Here is a 21,780-nt window from a genome sequence, read left to right on the forward strand (position 1 = left end):
TCACCCATACATTTATGTAAAAATATATCTACATTTGTATGCCAATGGACGCGCGCACACCGCTCCGCGTATGGCTATATTGGATACTCTAGAAATTGTCATTTGAGCGATCGGTTCTTCACTCGAGCGCAACCGACAAAGGGCGAGAATGTGTCTGGTTGGTATGTCTATCTTCATGATCTGAAGTGTCTTTATACACCTTTAAAACTTTCGTTTTAATTAACATTCGTCGCAGTCTCATTTCGATTAGCCTATCCTGTTTGCTTTTCACATCAGCTATAAATCAATTTACACATGATGAGATTGGAGATCGGCACATAACTGTGAATGCAACATTAGCAGTCGGTACGAGCTTCATCTTCACTTACACCCAGACAAGCGCTTGGACAGGTAAGACAAAATGTTTTACTTCTTCAAATGTATTTTTACTGCATAAACTCGACATTCCCTTAGTATCAGTAAGTGGTTTATGTGTGTTAGATATTTCCGTTTTATTGTAACCTGTATGTGCATATGGTTATTGTATTTCACTGTGTTTGTGGGATTAAGCAGGCAATAATTAATTTAGCATGTGGTGGAGTCCCCAAAACTCACCAGTGAAACTCTTTATTCCCCATGCCTGTGTGTGTGCCTCTGTCTGCCTGCCTTTCCTCCTGCATGTAATGTGCATGTTTATATGTGCATATCAGGGCTATGGGTACTCTGAGGGACTTGCAGTTTGCACTGCAGCTGAAGATCGAGGAGCTCCGTCAGAGAGACAGTCTGATAGATGAGCTGGAGTTGGAGCTGGACACCAAGGATGATCTCATCCGACAGCTGCAGACAGAACTGGACCGCCATCGCAACGCTCCACAACACACAGGGAGCACAGAGAACACAGGTAATTACTACTCGTTACACCTTAAATAACATTAACATGCACCTCTAATACAACACAGACCTAGGGGAAACGGAAAACAACACAGGGTACCAAACCAGTCCTAACGCTCCTGGAGGTGTTCAGTGAATTCAAGGGTAGTTAGGCATGAACCTATGAGCCATCACTCTCAAGGCTAATGTGACAGATTGGGGTTGAACGTGGTCTCCTACTTGCCACGAGACTGTGTTAGCTCGCTGAGGTAAAGCCTAACCAAAATGGGTGTCTGTCAGGACCCGGGCTGTCCCCACCAGTGCCTGATGAGCCGCAGAGGACTAAGAGACAGGCAATATCAGCAGAACCCACAGCCCTGGACCCTGCCCAACTCACACACGTCACACTCACCAACTACAGCAAGAGTGAAGAGTGAGTACACGCGCACGCGCACACACACACACACACACACGCACACACACACTGATCCTGTCTCTGTACATGTGTACAGGTCTAGAGAGCTGATCCATAGAGCTCTGTTGGAGAATGAATTCATGAAACACCTGGAGCAGGGACAGGTACTAGTATTACTACGACTGTATAGTATTACTGTGGTACTACTGCCACTCTCACTGTCTATTCTTAGATATCCATTTAGTTATCTCCTCCCCCCTTTCTCTCTCACATACTCTCTCTTTCTCTCTCAATTTAATTAAACAAATGCTATATTTTTATGAACGGGTCTCTTGCGTTGTCTCTCTCTCTTTGTCTCTTTCTCTATGTCTCTCTCTCCCACTCTCACTCTGTAGATTCAGACCATAGTTGACTGTATGCATCCCACTCGTCTGGCCCGGGGCTGCTGTGTCATACAGGAGGGAGACGACGGATCTCTGGTCTATGTACTGGAGGGTGAGAGGCATGGAGGGAGGTGGAGGGATGGGGTGGAGGGAGGGATGAAGCGAAAGAGAGGAAGGGGGAAAATAGGGCAATGAAGAGGGATAGAGAGAAGGGGGAGGGAGGATGAGAGATGGAGGGAGGGAGGGTGAGAGATGGAGGGAGGGAGGGAGGGTGAAAGAGAGGAGGGCGAGACTGAGAGAGGAAGGGGGGAGGGAAGTAGATAGGTGAGAAGTTATGACAGTCTAGGCGAAAGGGGAGGCAAGGGAGGGACAGATAATACCACAATGAGACAGATATTTCACAGAATGTATAAATGTGAAGCATTTACATGTTTCACTACCAAGTATGGTAGTGAGAGGAAGCCCAGTGGCCGGCAGTGGGAGATGATGGAACGAGATGGATTTTGGCAGACATTCTGCTAATTTACTCATCAGACATTTGATCTCAATACAGTTTTCTGTTCCCAAAACTACAATTTGTTACGAACAGAGTGGACTACGTTCTTTAGACTTTACCCGTTGCCATGATTTTAAAAAAAATAGAAGGAGTGGAAAGGTGTATTGAGTTACTGCACACGCGCACTTCAGAGTAGGCGTTCCCCAAATGCTAGAACACGCCAATAGGATCTCACTAGCTCGTGCTTGGCTCTGCCCACCTCCTTGCCTGTTCTGCCATCTATGGCTCATTTGTTCCCATTTGAAACAACAGGCTGTGGTCTATCTTGGTTTAGTTATAAAAATCTTTGATTATACTGTATATATCAGGTGATATCATACAGTGAGCTCACTGTAGCAGAGGCAGACAGGTCACACACACACACACACACTTCTTGCTCTCTCAGGCGCTCTGAAACATCTGTTCCTGACACCTCGACTCCTCTCCTCTTAAAAATATCTAATCTGTCCTCTCTATTTTTACCACAGTCGCTTTGTCTCTCTCTGTTTCTCATTCACACACACACAGACACACATAATTAGACCATGTTGATTATACAGTCCATTCACTTTGAAACATCCATCTAGAGAGTGTGGGTGTATTACCATGAAGAGATGATTAATATTAATGCAGTCCTTTACAGTTAAAGTCGGAAGTTTACATACACCGTAGCCAAATACATTTAAACTCAGTTATTCACAATTCCTGACATTTAATCCTAGTAAAAATTCCCTTTCTTAAGTCAGTTAGGATCACCACTTCATTTTAAGAATGTGAAGTGTCAGAATAATATTAAAGAGAATGATTTATTTCAGCTTTTATTTCTTTCATCGCATTCCTAGTGGGTCAGACATTTACATACACTCAATTAGTATTTGGTAGCATTGCCTTTAAATTGTTTAACTTGGGCCAAACGTTTCGGGTAGTCTTCCACAAGCTTCCCACAGTAAGTTGGGGGAATTTTGGCCCATTCCTCCTTACAGGGCTGGGGTAACCTGAGTCAGGTTTGTAGACCTCCTTGCTCGCACACGCTTTTTCAGTTCTACCCACAAATTTTCTGTAGGATTGAGGACAGGGCTTTGGATGGCCACTCCAATAACTTGACTTTGTTGTCCTTAAGCCATTTTGCCAAAACTTTGGAAGTATGCTTGGGGTCATTGTCCATTTGGAAGACCCATTTGCGACCAAGCTTTAACTTCCTGACTGATGTCTTGAGATGCTGCTTCAATATATCCACATAATTTTCCTACCTCATGATGTCATCGATTTTGTGAAGCGCACCAGTCCCTCCTGCAGAAAAGCACCCACACAACATGATGCTGCCACCCCCGTGCTTCACGGTTGCAATGGTGTTCTTCGGCTTGCAAGCATCCCCCTTTTTCCTTCAAACATAACAATGGTCATTAAGGCCAAACAGTTCTATTTTTGTTTCATCAGACCAGAGGACATTTCTCCAAAAAGTACGATCTTTGTCCCCATGTGCAGTTGCGAACTGATACTTTTGTACCTGTTTCCTCCACCTTCTTCACAAGGTCCTTTGCTATTGTTCTGGGATTGATTTGCACTTTTCGCACCAAAGAACGTTCATCTCTAGGAGACAGAACGCGTCTCCTTCCTGAGCGGTATGACGGCTGCGTGGTCCCATGGTGTTTATACTTGCATACTATTGTTTGTAAAGATGAATGTGGTACCTTCAGGCATTTGGAAATTGCTCCTAAGGATGAACCAGACTTGTGGAGGTCTACAATTTTTTTTCTGAGGTCTAGGCTGATTTCTTTTGATTTTCCCATGATGTCAAGCAAAGAGGGACTGAGTTTGAAGGTAGGCCTTGAAATACATCCACAGGTGTATAAGAAGCTTCTAAAGCCATGACATAATTTTCTGGAATTTTCCAAGCTGTTTAAAGGCACAGTCAACTTACTGTATGTAAACTTATGACCCACTGGAATTGTGATACAGTGAATTATAGTGAAATAATCTGTCTGTAAACAATTCTTGTAAAAATTACTTGCATCATGCACGAAGTAGATGTCCTAACCGACTTGCTAAAACTATAGTTCGTTAACAAGAAATTTGTGGAGTGGTTAAAAAACGAGTTTTAATGACTCCAACCTAAGTGTATGTAAACTTCCGACTTCAATTGTAAGTGTGAATGAGTGGGGAGTTCTGTTTAGTTCAGGCAGGTTTGATGATGTAATGTTGTTCATGTGCGTTCCTGAGTGTGTGCGTGTGTGCGGTTGTGTGCGGTTGTGTGTGTGTAGAGGGAAAGGTGGAGGTGACTAAAGGGGAACAGAAGCTGTGCACCATCGATCCCGGGAAGGTCTTTGGAGAACTGGCCATCCTCTACAACTGTACCAGGACTGCTACTGTTACAGGTAACTCACACACACACACACACACACACACACACACACACACACACACACACACACACACACACACACACACACACACACACACACACACACACACACACACACACACACACACACATCACTGCTATTTTAGGTAGGACACACACACACTTATTTGATTGAGTTCAGGATTAGGAATTGTTTTTGTAGTTTTTGTAATTTCTTCATCCTCCTCTCTGCCACTGACGTTTAGTCTGATGGATTGAGGTGAGATTTGGTGTGTGTGTGTGTGTGTGTGTGTGTTGAGACTAAGTGATTGGGGTGAGGCGTGGTGTCAGATCTACGCTGTGCTAAAAGTATTTATTTAATTTCAGCAGAGAGATACAGTAATAATTGAAAATCCTCCCACGGGTCATTTTCACACACACACACTGTAGGCGGTGACTGTCTGATTTGGGCTGTAATATGCCAGTCCTGTCAGTAGGCTGCCTGCCTGTGTGTGTGTGTGTGCGTGAGTATGTGACAACCTCCGCAGTTCACAAATCGTCCTCTGACATCTTCTACTCTTTCTTCTTTTTTGTCTCTCGCTCTCGCTTTCTCTCTCTCTCTCTCTCTCTCTCTCTCTCTCTCTCTCTCTCTCTCTCTCTCTCTCTCTCTCTCTCTCTCTCTCTCTCTCTCTCTCTCTCTCTCTCTCTCTCTCTCTCTCCTCTCTTCTCTCTTCTCTCTTCTCTCTTCTCTCTCTGAGTGGTGAAGTGTTTACTGTACAATGCTATTCAGGGTCAGGCAGATATTGGTCTGCTGAGCGAGAGGGGGAGAGAGAGGTGAATAGGAAAATAAACAGCTCCTCTGACAGCTTTCTCAGTCCCTCTCCTTTAGCATCTCTCCCCCGTCCTTTCCCCTCCTCTGTCCTCTCCTCTTTCCACACCTGCAAGTCTTTTGATTTGACCATGTGTCGACAGAGTTCAGTTTTGCCCCTTCATTCTATCTCATCCTTGCCTCTGTCTCTCTCCATCACCGGAGTTGATTGACAGGTAGTGAACATGTGTGGTGTGGGCGGCGGGGGGGGGGACAGGGTCTGTGAGGGGTGGCAGGAGGAGGTGAGATATATATATATATATAATCTATATAATTACCCTCTTATTAGAATAGAGAGAAACAACGCGTGTGTGTGTGTGTGTGTGTGTGTGTGTGTGTGTGTGTGTGTGTGTGTGTGTGTGTGTGTGTGTGTGTGTGTGTGTGTGTGTGTGTGTGTGTGTGTGTGTGTGTGTGTGTGTGTGTGTGTGTGTGTGTGTGTGTGTGTGTGTGTTATAGCAGATAGTTAGAGTGGGATGTGAAGGCTCTCATCTCTAGAAGGAGGACTGTTGAGATAAGGGCATTTCCTATCAACTGCTATGTGTACTGTGCTGCCACGTGTTGTTGCACATGTGACTGCATGTGTACTTTTGTCCGTGTGTTATCGTGTGTGTATGTTTTTCATAAAGTGTGCGTTAATACAGTACGGGTGGTTGTAAATGTGTGTGAGAGAGAAAGAGAGAGACCTTGAAACTGTGCCCTGTTCATTCCTTTAGCAACCACGCACACACACGCATGCAGGGCCTGCATCTCTCTGATTGTTTGTGTATGTAAGGCTTTCATTGAGATTCCCTCTACTGGCTACATGCTAAAGGATTGAATCATATTATCATATTTTTTTGTGTGTTGAATGGGATGGAGATTGTTCCTGTGAGCAGTAGGTGTGAATATGGAGGCTTTGAAATTCATTGAAATTGTCCTGCTCTTCTTTCACCCCTCTCCACTTCCTCATATCTCTCTCTGAACCCTTCGCTCTGCCTTTCTATCCCCCTCTCTTCTCTCTTTCGTTCTCTCTCTCTCCCCTCTCTTTCTCCTCTCCCTATTTCTTCCTCTGTCTTTCTCGCTCTCCATTTCTCCGTCTCTCCCTTCAGCTCTGACTGACATTAAGCTGTGGGCGATAGACAGACAGGGTTTCCAGACCATCATGATGAGGACTGGACTCATTAAACACTCCCAGTATATGGAGTTCCTCCGCAGGTAACATACACACACACACAGGCACGCACGCACCCACACCCACACAAGCACGGTTCGCTTCTGCTTGGAACACACTCTTTATTATGCAGCTATGCAGACTTCTGTGAGCCTAGTTGGATAGACAGATGATTAAGATTCAGTAGCCACAGAACACAGAATGTTTGCTCGCTAGCTTCTGTCACGTCTAGGGTTGCGAAGCTACAAGTCATTTACCAAAGTTACCGGAATCTTCTGTCATTTTGGTCATTAACAGGTCATCTAGGGCAATCTATGGTACTTTTGGTCATGTACACTCAAATAACTAAAAAAAAAAAAAAAAAGTATTTATATATATTATTCATTTTGTATATCTGTGTCCATATCGCGTGTGAGTAACGTACGAGCGGATGGACGGACGGAGACAGATACACATTCATCTCCACGATTTCATCTGAGGGACAATAAAGTGCTGAAACCCTCACATTAAATGGTATTCACTAAGTTGATGGTTTATATTTAGAATAATGTATTACAGCTTCGTCATTCAATTTTTTATTTTAAAATCATCTTATTTGATTATTTGATATATTTTACGTGTGATAAGTCCACACAGAGGGCCAGAGATAATTACAAACACCTGTGATAATCTGAAGTACCCCAAATGGCCACTAGATGTTTTGTAATAAATTACATGAAATTCTTGAAAGTTAACAAAATTCTAGTAGTTTACTGGTAAACTTAGAAAGATTCAAGTAATATACCCTCCCTTTGCAACCCTAGTCACGTATTTTCAAATTATTATTCACACAATTGATTTTGGCAAGAATGTTGTTGTTGTTCTCTTTCTCTTTCTCTTTCTCTCTCTCTCTCTCTCTCTCTCTCTCTCTCTCTCTCTCTCTCTCTCTCTCTCTCTCTCTCTCTCTCTCTCTTTCTCTCTCTCTCTCTCTCTCTCTCTCTCGCTCTCTCTCTCTCTCTCTCTCTCTTTCTCTTTCTCTCTCTCTCTCTCTCTCTCTCTCTCTCTCTCTCTCTCTCTCTCTCTCTCTCTCTCTCTCTCTCCTTCTCTTTCTCTCTCTGTCAGTGTTCCCTCCTTTCAGTTGTTGCCTGAGGACGTTCTTAGTAAGGTAGCTGATGTTCTGGAGGAGGTGAGGAGTGCACACACACACACACACACACACACACACACACACACACACACACACACACACACACACACACACACACACACACACACACACACACACACACACACACACACACACACACACACACACACACACACACACACACAGGCATGGTCAGATGGAGAGCAGCTGGTGGTGACAGTCAGTGTGGATTTGTTTTAAGAGTTTGTGTGTTTGTGTGAGGGCACTTGCGTGTGTGTGTGTTAACTGCATACTGCCATAGACACCAGTCACATGCCTTCCAGCTTTTAGAGACACGCAGACTGTTTCTCCTTTCTGTGGTAAAGTGCTTCTGTCTGAGAGCCATGCCCATCTCTCTCTTCTCCCTTGCTGTCCTCTCTCTCCATCTCTGCCTCCCTCCATCTTTCACCCTCTCCCTTTGTATCTCTGCCCACCTCTCTCTCCTCCTCTGTCTCTACTCCCACCACTGTCTCTACTCCCCTGTTCTCCTCCTCTCCCTTTGTCTCTCTGCCCACCTCTCTCTCTCCTATTCTGCTGTTCTCTGTCTCTTTCCCTCTCCCTTGTCCTCTCCTGCTCCCCACCTCTCTATCTCCTCCTCTGCTGTCCTCTATCTCTCTCCCTCTCCCTTATCCTCTCCCACTCCCTTTCCTCATCTCTCTTTCTTTCTCTCTTTCTCTCTCTCTCTATCTCTCTCTCTCTCGGCAGACTCACTACAGTGAAGGTGATTACATCATCAGGCAGGGCGCCACAGGAGACACCTTCTTCATCATCAGCGAAGGACAGGTGAGGAAGAGGAGGTGGAGGAGAGAAGTGTAAAAATCACAATCATACTGCCACCATGTGGACACAATGAGTAATGCAATTAAAACATACCAGTAATAATCATAATTTAAATTCACAGACTTCATCCCAATAACTTCCTCTCTCTTCCCCTCTCCCCAATTTTTTTCTCTCCTGTCTGCGCTCAGGTAAAGGTCACGCAACAGAAATCATCCAATGAGGAGCCAGAGTTTCTGACCACACTCTCTAGGGGGGACTGGTTTGGAGAGCAGGCGCTAAAAGGGTGAGACAACAACACCTCTAACAACCAAACAACACCTCTAACAACCAAACAACACCTCTAACAACCAAACAACACCTCTAACAACCAAACACACCTCTAACAACCAAACAACACCTCTAACCACCAAACAACACCTCTAACAACCAAACAACACCTCTAACAACCAAACACACCTCTAACAACCAAACAACACCTCTAACAACCAAACAACACCTCTAACCACCAAACAACACCTCTAACAACCAAACAACCAAACAACACCTCTAACCACCAAACAATACCTCTAACAACCAAACAACACCTCTAACAACCAAACAACACCTCTAACAACCAAACAACACCTCTAACAACCAAACACACCTCTAACAACCAAACAACACCTCTAACAACCAAACAACACCTCTAACAACCAAACAACACCTCTAACAACCAAACAACACCTCTAACAACCAAACAACACCTCTAACAACCAAACACACCTCTAACAACCAAACAACACCTCTAACAACCAAACAACACCTCTAACAACCAAACAACACCTCTAACCACCAAACAACACCTCTAACAACCAAACACACCTCTAACAACCAAACAAACCTCTAACAACCAAACACACCTCTAACAACCAAACACACCTCTAACAACCAAACAACACCTCTAACAACCAAACAACAACTCTAACAACCAAACACACCTCTAACAACCAAACAACAACTCTAACAACCAAACAACACCTCTAACAACCAAACAACACCTCTAACAACCAAACAACACCTCTAACAACCAAACAACACCTCTAACAACCAAACAACACCTCTAACAACCAAACAACACCTCTAACAACCAAACACAACTCTAACAACCAAACACACCTCTAACAACCAAACAACACCTCTAACAACCAAACACACCTCTAACAACCAAACAACACCTCTAACAACCAAACAACACCTCTAACAACCAAACAACACCTCTAACAACCAAACAACACCTCTAACAACCAAACAACACCTCTAACAACCAAACAACACCTCTAACAACCAAACAACACCTCTAACAACCAAACACACCTCTAACAACCAAACAACACCTCTAACAACCAAACAACACCTCTAACAACCAAACAACACCTCTAACAACCAAACAACACCTCTAACAACCAAACAACACCTCTAACAACCAAACAACACCTCTAACAACCAAACAACAACTCTAACAACCAAACAACAACTCTAACAACCAAACACACCTCTAACAACCAAACAACACCTCTAACAACCAAACAACACCTCTAACAACCAAACAACACCTCTAACAACCAAACACACCTCTAACAACCAAACAACACCTCTAACAACCAAACAATACCTCTAACAACCAAACAACACCTCTAACAACCAAACAACACCTCTAACAACCAAACAACACCTCTAACAACCAAACAACACCTCTAACAACCAAACAACAACTCTAACAACCAAACAACACCTCTAACAACCAAACACACCTCTAACAACCAAACAACACCTCTAACAACCAAACAACAACTCTAACAACCAAACACACCTCTAACAACCAAACACACCTCTAACAACCAAACAACACCTCTAACAACCAAACACACCTCTAACAACCAAACAACACCTCTAACAACCAAACAACAACTCTAACAACCAAACAACACCTCTAACAACCAAACACACCTCTAACAACCAAACAACACCTCTAACAACCAAACAACAACTCTAACAACCAAACACACCTCTAACAACCAAACACACCTCTAACAACCAAACACACCTCTAACAACCAAACAACACCTCTAACAACCAAACAACACCTCTAACAACCAAACACACCTCTAACCACCAAACACACCTCTAACAACCAAACAACACCTCTAACAACCAAACAACAACTCTAACAACCAAACAACACCTCTAACAACCAAACACACCTCTAACAACCAAACACACCTCTAACAACCAAACAACACCTCTAACAACCAAACAACACCTCTAACAACCAAACACACCTCTAACAACCAAACAACACCTCTAACAACCAAACAACACCTCTAACAACCAAACACACCTCTAACAACCAAACAAACCTCTAACAACCAAACAACAACCAGCAGCTTTAGAGAACAACCAAACAACACCTCTAACAACCAAACAACAACCAGCAGCTTTAGAGAACAACCAAACACACCAACCAATTGCCTAAGTAAACATATACTCTCATTGGATTAGAGTAGAGTTGTGTTTTGCAAAGGAAGATAATAAAGATGACTGCTTATTTATGTTTATAATGAATGAATGAATAAATAAATATTTCTCTCTCTCCCCAGGGAGGATGTCCGTACGGCCAATGTCACAGCAGTAGGAGGAGTGACCTGTCTGGTCGTGGACAGAGAGTGAGAGACCCCTGGGGGGAGAAAGCAAGAGTGTGTGTGTGTGTGTGTGTGTGTGTGTGTGTGTGTGTGTGTGTGTGTGTGTGTGTGTGTGTGTGTGTGTGTGTGTCACAAGAGGCTGATGAGGGGTGGATGGCTATTAATAATGGCTGGAGTGAATGGAATGGTATCAACCACGTGGAAACCGTGTGTTTGATGACTGATAGCATTATATTTCATCCATTCCAGCCATTACTATGAACCCGTCCTCCCCAATTAAGGTGCCACCAACATCCTGTGTGTGTATGTGTGTGTGTACCTGAACCCTTCTTCATTGGTAGATGCGGGGTTGTGTAAGCCTAAGCCCTCCCCTGTTCCAGGTCGTTCATGCAGCTGATAGGAGGGCTTGATGACGACAGCAGCAGACACAACGAGAGTGACGAGCTCAAGGCCAAGTAAGTGTCGCTACACCTCTGAATACTCTTCTTTCACTCCTCCTTTCTCTTGTTTCACCAAACCAAGTTTAGTACATATAGTTTGTGATATATCCAACCACACACTCGCTAGTTTCATTGAAAATATATTGGGCAATTGATTGACCCCCCCCCCCCCCCGTCTCCAGGTTGGAGGCAGAGGCAGTGTTTTTCTCCACCGTGTCTCTCAACGATTTCCACGTCATCTGCACCCTCGGAGTTGGAGGCTTCAGTCGCGTCGAACTGGTGAGTGTGTGTATAACGTGTGCGCGCTAACAGGACTGTGCGTGTGCAACTACTGTGTGTTTGTGTGTGTGTGTGTGTGTTTAATATGTATAATGTGTGTGTTCAGGTGCAGTTGAAGAGTGACACCAGCAGGTCGTTTGCTATGAAGGTTCTGAAGAAGCGTCACATTCTGGACACCAGTCAACAGGGCCACATCCTCTCAGAGAGACGCATCATGATGGACGCACACGGCCCCTTCACTGTCCGGTACACACACACAAACACACACACACACACCACACAGCCACTTCACTGACAATTACGCACACACACACACACACACACACTGACGCTGTGTGTCCTTGTCCAGGTTGTATCGGACGTTTAGGGACTCTAAGTATCTGTACATGCTGCAGGAGGCCTGTCTGGGAGGAGAACTGTGGACTCTACTGAGTGCCAGGTATGTGTGTGTAGGTCTAGAACGACTGCAAATTAAACCTGACTGTACACAAACTGCTCAGACAGCTATCCACTAACCCTAGCTTCATGCCCACATCTCGGTTCAACTCTAACCCTCAACCACAACCTAACCCTAGCTTCATGTCGACATCTTGGTTCAACCCTGAATCTAGCCTCAACCACAACCCACAACCCCTAACCCTAGCTTCACGTCCACCTCCCAGTTCAACCCTACCCAGAACCCTAGCTTCACGTCCACCTCCCAGTTCAACCCTAACCAGAACCCTAGCTTCACGTCCACCTCCCAGTTCAACCCTACCCAGAACCCTAGCTTCACGTCCACCTCCCAGTTCAACCCTACCCAGAACCCTAGCTTCACGTCCACCTCCCAGTTCAACCCTACCCAGAACCCTAGCTTCACGTCCACCTCCCAGTTCAACCCTACCCAGAACCCTAGCTTCACGTCCACCTCCCAGTTCAACCCTACCCAGAACCCTCAACCTGGCAAATTGTTACATATCAGTAGAGTGGCAGTTGATAGTCTGAGCACCCCTAGATCATCTATGGGCCTAAACATGTTCATCTCTCTTCTAGGGGTTCGTTTGAGGACGGCACCACACGGTTCTATACAGGCTGTGTTGTAGAGGCTCTGGCCTTCCTCCATGTTAGAGGCATCATCTACAGAGACCTCAAACCTGAGAACATCATACTGGACCACCGAGGATACGCCAAACTGGTACTAGTACACACACAAACACCTCCGACACAGCATAGAGTTTCGGAATAAGCAGGCAGTGTGGTTTTCCTTCGTCTTCAGTTGATTGAACCTCGGGGCACAGACACACAGAACAAAAAGCACCATATTTAGTGTGCGTGTTTATCTATCAGGTGGACTTTGGCTTTGCTAAGAAGGTGGGTCTGGGTCAGAAGACGTGGACGTTCTGTGGGACTCCAGAATACGTGGCCCCAGAGATCATCCTGAACAAGGGACACGACATCTCTGCTGACTGCTGGTCCCTGGGGATACTCATCTATGAACTGCTCAGCGGCAGGTACACCGCGTGTGTGTGTGTGTGTGCGTGTGCGCGTGCGTGCACAGAGATGGGATCTTCTTATTGGTCTCAATGCCGAGATTGTCTTTCTCTCTCTCTCTCCCTCCCCACCTCTTCTCCAGTCCTCCGTTCTCTGGTTCTGACCCTATGAACACCTATAACATCATCCTGAGAGGAATCGACATGGTGGAGTTCCCCAAGAAGATCTCCAAGAGTGCTGCCAACCTCATCAAACGCCTCTGCAGGTTACACACCCACACAAACACACACACACACCACACACAAACACAGAGCATAGAAACCTCATCAAATGGTGCTTGCGCAGAGTGTGTATATGTGACTGTGTGTGTGTGTGTGTGTGTGTGTGTGTGTGTGTGTGTGTGTGTGTGTGTGTGTGTGTGTGTGTGTGTGTGTGTGTGTGTGTGTGTGTGTGTGTGTTGCCCAGGGACAACCCATCTGAGAGGGTGGGGAACCAGAAGAATGGGGTGAAGGACATCCAGAAACACAAGTAAGAGTTACCATGGTGATGAGGACTACTGGACCTACCAGCCAATAGGACTGCATGGAACAGAAATAGCTACATTCTCTGAAAGGACGTTTTGTTCTTCAGCTCCCATACAGCTCTCTATTCCCTATTAGGGAATAGGGTGCCATTTTGGACACAGCCAAGGTCATCTTGATACAAGGAGAGCTGAGTTTAGTTGTCCAAGCTGTGACTCTTTTTTTATTTGTCTTCAGGTGGTTTGAAGGTTTCAATTGGGAGGGACTCCGACAGACAACTCTGGCCGCTCCTTTCACTCCTACTGTGAGCATACACGTTAATACACACACACACATACACACACACAGACACACACACACTCAGCCGTGTCTCCTCTTTCCCAGGTGGAGGGTCCACTGGACACCAGAAACTTTGACTGCTTCCCCGATGACAGCGAGGCCCCGCCCCCAGACGAGGAGTCCGGCTGGGACCTGGAGTTCTGATTGGACAACATACATTATGTAGAACAGACATGCCTTTCTGACATATAGATTAAGGCATCAGGTGCTGGTATTTCTGATGATGGTAGTTCTGTCTGCGCCCTCCCGAATGCGAGCCTGGTCGTGCTAGGTTTAACTGGTGGGTTTACCAGGTAAGCTAGGTATATCAGGTTGTGGCTCTGCCAAAGTGAGCTGGGGGAATCCTAGTAGCAGCGGCCAATCAGCTGCTGTTGTCACCTGCTCCTCCTCATGACAGTTTTCTACAATACAATAAGACTTTTTAGGAGATTTGTTTGTGTTCATCTGTTTTGACTGGGGTGATTGTTAGTTCCGCAGTATTTGGTCATGAAATATATAACCAAAATAAAAACATCTATCAAAAAACGTTCAACTCTGTATCAAATGTCTGAATAAGCCAACAGAGCGGTGTCATGCAGAAGCACCAAGAGGGAGAGAGATGTGACTGTGCATGCAAAAGGAAGAATAAGGGGAAGAGTGTGAGAATGAATGAGGGGAAAGTTAATGAAAGTTAGAACAGAACAATTTCCTTTCTCAGATGTCACAGCTCTGAGACCCTTAACAACTATTTGAAGCTCTTATGAGCTGTGACAGGTTATCAGATCCAAATAGGTCGTCCTGGGTCACCAGGGACTGTTACTCCATGGCAACACAGGTCATCATGGAAACCCTGCCACCTCCACTAACAACCTTTTCCCCCCAGATAACACACACACACACCAACACGCATGCCTTTCACAATGATTGATCTGCCTTTCTACATGACTGAACCACTGCACATGAAACATGACTGGAATTTTTAAAACAACTCATTTCAGTTTCCTAGGCCTAATTTAACTAGGGAAGTAGCCTATTCTAAATCAAACTTGAGCTAATCGTAGTCATATTACAATACTGAAAGGTTTCTGGTTTTGCAGACAAGTCATTTTCCCTACAACCACACCTGAACAGCTGCTTCTCACATTAGCAGACCCATTGAAACCTCGCCCTATGCATTTTGAAATAAAATAATCACTTTAGTTTCAATTTCCACAATGACCGTTCTTTCAATGAATAAATATGAGCACACGCACGGAAAGTTCCAAAGCGCTCAGTGGAAACATTTTATAAATTAGCCTAACGCACGCACCGCGACCCCCCCACTGGAGATGCCGGTCGCTGATTGGACAAACCTGCTGGGGGTCCAGTAATTTGTATAACAAACGGCTATAAGAAACAGCTCGTCAACGTAACACTAACCAGGGAACTAACAGAGAGCTACATCCCAACTGTTCTCCACCAAAAATCAAGCCGACCTCTTGCACCCGATGAACGTCACCATATTTCAACAAGATGCTAGCTAAATTCGGCCTGTTCGCGATCTTCCTAGTCCTGGGGACCTCTGCCTTCGATGCCGAACCGGAGGAATCCTCTCCTCGCCGTGCACGCTTCTCCTCCAATAGCCCCTGTGAGTACCGTTGGTTAGGCTAAAGTGCAAAACACAATGCAAACTGCAGTTCTTATCCAAATAAGACTGTAGATACAGTCTTGGGTTCATGCACAATAGTTGGGTATGAAAGTTGCCTCGTGTAGTCAAACCTCCCTAAAATAGTTGCGTTCCCATGAATAGAGACATAGGCACTTTCTTAAACGTATGTGAGTGTAGCCCACTATAGCTTCTGTCAATTGCTGAAGTTTGATATATTCCCCCCCCCTCAACCACCCTCTCTCCAGCGGATGTGGCTGGGTGTTTGAATGGTGCTCTAGCTGTGGGATGTGGAACATTTGCCTGCCTGGAGAATTCTACCTGTGACACAGATGGCATGCACGATATCTGCCAACTGTTCCTCCACACCGCAGCTACCTTCAACACACAGGTAATCTATACACACACACACACACACACACTTTTTTGACGACCCACCGCAGTGTCTCTAACCGTGTGTGTGTGTGTGTGTGTGTGTGTGTGTGTGTGTGTGTGTGTGTGTGTGAGCGCAGGGTAAGACATTTGTAAAGGAGAGTCTGAGGTGTATTGCCAACGGCGTCACATCTAAAGTGTTCCAGACCATCAGGCGCTGTGGAATCTTCCAGAGGATGATCTCTGAGGTCAGTCACTGGCTTTATTAGAGATTCACTCCATGTCAGCCGTCATCTCTTCCTATCGGCGCCAAAATGATCCCAAATAACCTCTACTGTGTGGTAGGATGAAGTGCTAGTCTCTGAGAGTTAAAAGGATTGTGCGTGTGTGTGTGTGTGTGTGTGTGTGTGTGTAGGTCCAGGAGGAGTGTTACAGTAGACTGGACATCTGTGGTGTGGCTCGCTCCAACCCTGAGGCCATTGGAGAGGTGGTACAGGTACCTGCACACTTCCCCAACAGGTGAGCCAAACTGTGTGCGCGCGTGACTAACCCGGTGTATTTGTCTAATGCAACGTGTGTATTCCAGGTACTACAGCACTCTGCTTCAGTCCCTGCTGGCATGTGATCAGGAAACAGTGGCGGTTGTCAGGGCGGAGTTTGTTTCTAGGCTGGGGCCAGACATGGAGATCCTCTTCCAGCTGCTGCAGAACAAGCCTTGCCCCCAGGATTTTAACCAAGGTGCTATCTCCGCCCCCGGCTGGCACTGGCCAATGGGGTCTCCCCCCTCCTTCAAGGTCCAGCCCAGCATGAGAGGAAGAGACCCCACCCACCTGTTCGCTAGGAAACGCTCTCTGGAGGAGTCGGATAGCGAGATGGAGTAAAGAGGAGACTTACACTACCGGTCAAATGTTTTGGAACACCTACTCATTCAAGGGCTTTTCTTTATTTGTACTATTTTCTACATTGTAGAATAATATTGAAGACATCAAAACTAGGAAATAACACATGGAATAATGGAGTAAACAAGAAAGTGTTATATTTATATTTGAGATTCTTCGAAGTAGCCACCCTTTGCCTTCATGACAGCTTTGCACACTCTTGGCATTCTCTCAACCAGATTCATGAGGTAGTCACCTGGAATGCATTTCAATTAACAGGTGTGCCTTAAATGTTAATTTGTGGAATTTCTTTCCTTAATGTGTTTGAGCCAATCAGTTGTGTTGTGACATGGTGGTGGGGTATACAGAAGATAGCCCTATTTGGTAAAAGACCCATTCCATATTATGGCAAGAACAGCTCAAATAAGCAAAGAGAAACGACAGTCCATTATTACTTTAAGACATGAAGGTCAGTCAATACGGAAAATGTGAAGGACTTTGAAAGTTTCTTCAAGTGCAGTTGCAAGAACCATCAAGCGCTATGATGAAACTGGCTCTCATGAAGACTGCCACAGGAATGGAAGACCCAGAGTTACCTCTGCTGCAGAGGATAAGTTCATTAGAGTTACCAGCCTCAGAAATTGTAGACCAAATAAATGCTTCACAGAGTTCAAGTAACAGACACATCTCAACTTCACCTGTTCAGAAGAGACTGTGAATCAGGCCTTCATGGTTAAATTGCTGTAAAGAAACCACTACTAAAGGACACCAATAATAAGAAGAGACTTGCTTGGGCCAAGAAACACGAGTAATGGACATTAGACCTGTGGAAATTAAGATTTTTGGTTCCAACAGCCTTGTCTTTGTGAGACGCGGTGTGGGTGAACGGATGACCTCTGCATGTGTATTTCCCACCGTAAAGCGTGGAGGAGGAGGTGTTAGTGTGTGTGGGTGCTTTCCTGGTGACACTGTCTGTGATTTATTTAGAATTCAAGGCACACAACCAGCATGGCTACCACAGCGTTCTGCAGCGATACGCCATCCCATCTGGTTTGTGCTTAGTGGGACTATCATTTGTTTTTCAAAAGGACAATGACCTAACACACCTCCACACTGTGTAAGGGCTATTTTACCAAGAAAGAGAGTGATGGAGTGCTGCATCAGATGACCTGGCCTCCACAATCCCCCAACCTCAACCAAATTGAGATGGTTTGGGATGAGTCGGACCGCAGAGTGAAGGAAAAGCAGCCAACAAGTGCTCAGCATATGTGGGAACTCCTTCAAGACGGTTGGAAAAGCATTCCAGGTGAAGCTGGTTGAGAGAATGCCAAGAGTGTGCAAAGCTGTTATCAAGGAAAAGGGTGGCTATTTGAAGAATTTTGATTTGTTTAACACTTTTTTGCTTTCTACATGATTCCATGTGTAATTTCATAGTTTTGATGTATTCCCTATTATTCTACAATGTAGAAAATAGTCAAAATAAAGAAAACCCCTTGAATGAGTAGGCGTGTCCAAACTTTTGACCGGTAGTGTACATGCACACCGCTCATACCTTGAACACACACTCACATATACACACAAACACACCACAGCTACCTTAAACACACAAACACACATTCATGAATGCTTCAACCCTCTATGCATGCTGACACACACACAGCTGTCTCCTCAAATGATTAAGGCTAAATGATTAAGGGAGGTTTGGAACTGCTGTAATGTGGTAGGTGATTTGGGGAAGCGTCTATCTCTAGCTGCTGTTGAAAGTATTTCTGTGTTGGCTGATGCTTGATGAGAGGGGGATGAAACGTGTTAGCTGGACGTTGAGTGTGGAGGATAATATCTGCTCAGAATAGACTCAATTTAACCTAGAGAGCTGTTGAAAAGTCTGATCATTTAATGTTAATCAATTGAAACATTTCAAAGGCTATCTAAGAAAACGAAATGTCATTGTAGTTCCATCTGATTTCAACATGGCATAGCAGCCATAACGTCCCAGTTTTGAACAGTAATTACCAAGAGAAGCCTATTTAAAAAGACCTTTGGCTATATTACTATAATATTATTATTGGGTATTTATTTTCTTACTAAATGTTTATTTATGATGTTGTATTACGTCTTTAGTTGTAACTTGTGTGATTGGGTTGAGTTGTCGGCAGCGGGCGGAGTTTGACATCTTGATGTGACGTCAAATTCTGATGCCGTGCTGTATGTCGCTCTATGACGATGTCACCACCCCCTCACAGGGACATGATGTCAACGCGCTGGTCGTGGGGCTCACCGCGTCCTTCTCTGTCACTGTCTGTGTTAATGTAAGATCCTATACTGTGTAAGAACACGACAATAGTATGCTGTGGAAGATGTGGTTAAATCGTGTGTGTGTGTGTGTTATAGTGTAGTCAAGTCTGGTACTTTACACTACGGGGGCTTGGGGTAATTCTCTCTGTTACAAATAAATGTTGTGATCTGCATCATATTGACTACAGTGATTTCAAATCAAATGTTATTTGTCACATGCGCTGATTGCAACAGGTGTACAGTAGACCTTACAGTGAAATGCTTACTTACAAGCCCTTAACCAACAATGCCGTTTTAAGAAAAATACGTGTTAAGAAAGTATTTACTAAAATAAGCAAGTTAAAAAATAAATAAATAGAAAAGAAGAAAATAGAAAATAAATAATTAAAGAGCAACAACAAAATAACAGCGAGGCTATATACAGGGGGGGGGGGGGGGCACAGGTAACTTGAGGTAATTGAAGTAATATGTCCATTTAGGTAGAGGTAAAGTAACTGCATAGATAATAAACAGAGAGTAGAAGCATCGTAAAAATGTGGGGTGGGGACAATGAAAATAGTCAGCGTAGGTCAAAAAAGTTTAACTAGGCAATTCAGTTAAGAACAAATTCTTATTTACAATGACAGCCTACCCCGGCCAAACCCTAATCCGGACAACGCTGGGCCAATTGTGCGCAACCCTACGGGACTCTCAATCACGGCCGGTTGTGATACAGCTTGGAATCAAACCAGGGTCTCTAGTGAAGCCCCTAGCACCGCGATGCAGTGCCTTAGATCGCTGCGCCACTCGGGATCATTTTATTAGCTGTTTAGGAGTCTTATGGCTTGGGTGTAGGTACCGCTTGCTGTGCGGTAGCAGAGATAACAGTCTATGACTAGGGTGGCTGGAGTCTTTGGCAATTTTTAGGGGCTTCCTCTGACACCACCTGGTATAGAGATCCTGGATGGCAGGAAGCTTGTTCCCAGTGATGTACTGGACCGTACGCACTACCCTTTGTAGTGCCTTGTGGTCGGAGGCCGAGCAGTTGACATACCAGACTAGTGATTGAGCGATCCTAGTTTCAAACACTGGTGATCTTTAATCGTTTGCATTGGTGTTAGATTTGGGCTCCTGAGTAGCTCAGCGGTCTAAGGCACTGCATCTCAGTGCAAGAGGGGTCACTACAGTCCCTGGTTTGAATCCAGGCTGTATCACATCCGGCCGTGATTGGGAGTCCCATAGGGCAGCGCACAATTGGCCCAGTGTCGTTCGGGGTAGGCCGTCATTGTAAATAAGAATTTGTTCTTAACTGACTTGCCTAGTTAAATAAAAGTTAAATAAATAAAAATATAGAGTGTGAGGTTAAAGTATTTTCAAAGTTTATTCTGTAATTTCCATCCACTGGGTGGCAGTATACTCCTGTCGTTGATGGGGCTGTGCGTCCTTAGTACAGGATACTCCTGGCCAGGGGCGGTGCGTCCTTAGGACAGTCTATCCTACAACGAGATTATCTCTGGTACAAATCTCCAGTCCCAGCCAAACTCCCCAGGCCTATGACTTTACCAGACCTCTGCACATACAGCCAGAACCAGCATTCTAAATCACAGGACTGTAAGCCCTCCTACGTTCTTCTTTCCACTTTCTCACAGTCAGTTTCTATGCTTTACAAACTCGTCTGTTAGATGACTTAGGGCTGGTTTACCAAACAGGTCTGTATCTGGCAGACCAGCCGTAAGTGTACAGCAGTGGTTCAAAACATCCCGAATTTTCAAATTGAGGCAACGATAATTGAGGCAACGATAATAAGTCTCCCTAATCAATCCGTGTGATCAGTTAGGAGGTTGTTGGCCCAGACAGTTTGAAAGGGAGGGGAGGTGAACCAGAGGAAAAGATCCATACTGCTAATGGCCCCCTAAGTGTTCAGTAATGACATAGAAGACATTATTTCTCTGTCTCTCTCTGTCTCGCTCTCAGGAGTACATGCGGTAACACTTACCTGTTTCAACTGCTTCAGAAAGAAACTATGCTATACTAAAAAGTTCCGTTTCTAAAATGGTGGTTTGGGTCACAGCTGATCCCATTCCTTCTAGGTCGTTATTGGGGCCAGAAACAGAAACAGTGGTGATTGTGGTTATTGGGTGGGTCGCAGCAGGGAATTTTGGAAGGCTTTAGATGGGTCACAGTACAAAACAGCCTGGGAACCAGTGGTAATGAAGTACTCAGCGTTGACTTGAGGTAAACTTGAACTCTCTGTCTGTCTCTCATGCAAGTGCGCGCACACACACACACACAATAGGAAGTCTGGAGAGGACAGGGGGAGCAGGTAGCTGACTAGTGGTGGCTATTCAGTAGCCTGATGGTCTGTGGGTAGAAGCTACTGACCAGTCTTTCAGGTTTTGCCACGATGCCCCTATACTTA

At 44.9% G+C, this 21,780-nt stretch overlaps 2 protein-coding genes across 3 annotated transcripts; both read left to right on the top strand.

The window, feature by feature from the left end:
* The first annotated feature begins 46 nt into the window (after positions 1 to 46).
* LOC139552132 (cGMP-dependent protein kinase 1-like) lies at positions 47 to 14,745 on the top strand. Of its 2 annotated transcripts, XM_071363562.1 has the most exons (22): positions 47 to 161; positions 277 to 390; positions 690 to 880; positions 1,150 to 1,282; positions 1,362 to 1,428; positions 1,660 to 1,759; positions 4,444 to 4,557; positions 6,480 to 6,585; positions 7,643 to 7,706; positions 8,412 to 8,489; positions 8,675 to 8,769; positions 11,123 to 11,188; positions 11,545 to 11,619; positions 11,787 to 11,883; positions 11,990 to 12,129; positions 12,233 to 12,322; positions 12,916 to 13,057; positions 13,210 to 13,373; positions 13,496 to 13,618; positions 13,819 to 13,881; positions 14,112 to 14,178; positions 14,259 to 14,745. In XM_071363562.1, exons 3-22 carry the CDS (start codon positions 694 to 696, stop codon positions 14,355 to 14,357), a joined length of 2,070 nt encoding a protein of 689 aa, XP_071219663.1. In that variant the 5' UTR covers positions 47 to 161; positions 277 to 390; positions 690 to 693; the 3' UTR covers positions 14,358 to 14,745. The 2 variants fall into 2 exon arrangements, with proteins under 2 accessions (XP_071219663.1, XP_071219664.1); XM_071363563.1 differs by lacking the exons at positions 47 to 161; positions 277 to 390; positions 690 to 880; ... (6 more) ...; positions 8,412 to 8,489; positions 8,675 to 8,769 and having other exon boundaries at positions 11,506 to 11,619.
* Positions 14,746 to 15,571: 826 nt separating this feature from the next.
* LOC139552137 (stanniocalcin-like) lies at positions 15,572 to 19,558 on the top strand. Its single transcript, XM_071363568.1, has 5 exons — positions 15,572 to 15,819; positions 16,086 to 16,228; positions 16,350 to 16,457; positions 16,625 to 16,728; positions 16,796 to 19,558. The coding sequence occupies exons 1-5, from the start codon at positions 15,705 to 15,707 to the stop codon at positions 17,088 to 17,090; spliced, it is 765 nt and encodes a 254-aa protein (XP_071219669.1). The 5' UTR covers positions 15,572 to 15,704; the 3' UTR covers positions 17,091 to 19,558.
* The last annotated feature ends 2,222 nt before the right edge of the window (positions 19,559 to 21,780 follow it).

This window comes from Salvelinus alpinus, chromosome 24 (genome assembly GCF_045679555.1).
Source record: "Salvelinus alpinus chromosome 24, SLU_Salpinus.1, whole genome shotgun sequence".
Taxonomy (NCBI): Eukaryota; Metazoa; Chordata; class Actinopteri; order Salmoniformes; family Salmonidae; genus Salvelinus; species Salvelinus alpinus.

What these genes read in the sequence shown, in the direction of transcription:
- LOC139552132 (XM_071363562.1), top strand. Translation starts at nt 694, where the DNA reads ATGGGTACTCTGAGGGACTTGCAGTTTGCACTGCAGCTGAAGATCGAG. An exon ending in AACTACAGCAAGAGTGAAGA is followed by an intron (nt 1,283 to 1,361) that starts GTGAGTACACGC and finishes ACATGTGTACAG; the next exon opens with GTCTAGAGAGCTGATCCATA. An exon ending in TATATGGAGTTCCTCCGCAG is followed by an intron (nt 6,586 to 7,642) that starts GTAACATACACA and finishes TCTCTCTGTCAG; the next exon opens with TGTTCCCTCCTTTCAGTTGT.
- LOC139552137 (XM_071363568.1), top strand. Translation starts at nt 15,705, where the DNA reads ATGCTAGCTAAATTCGGCCTGTTCGCGATCTTCCTAGTCCTGGGGACC. An exon ending in CTTCTCCTCCAATAGCCCCT is followed by an intron (nt 15,820 to 16,085) that starts GTGAGTACCGTT and finishes CCCTCTCTCCAG; the next exon opens with CGGATGTGGCTGGGTGTTTG. An exon ending in TCCAGAGGATGATCTCTGAG is followed by an intron (nt 16,458 to 16,624) that starts GTCAGTCACTGG and finishes GTGTGTGTGTAG; the next exon opens with GTCCAGGAGGAGTGTTACAG.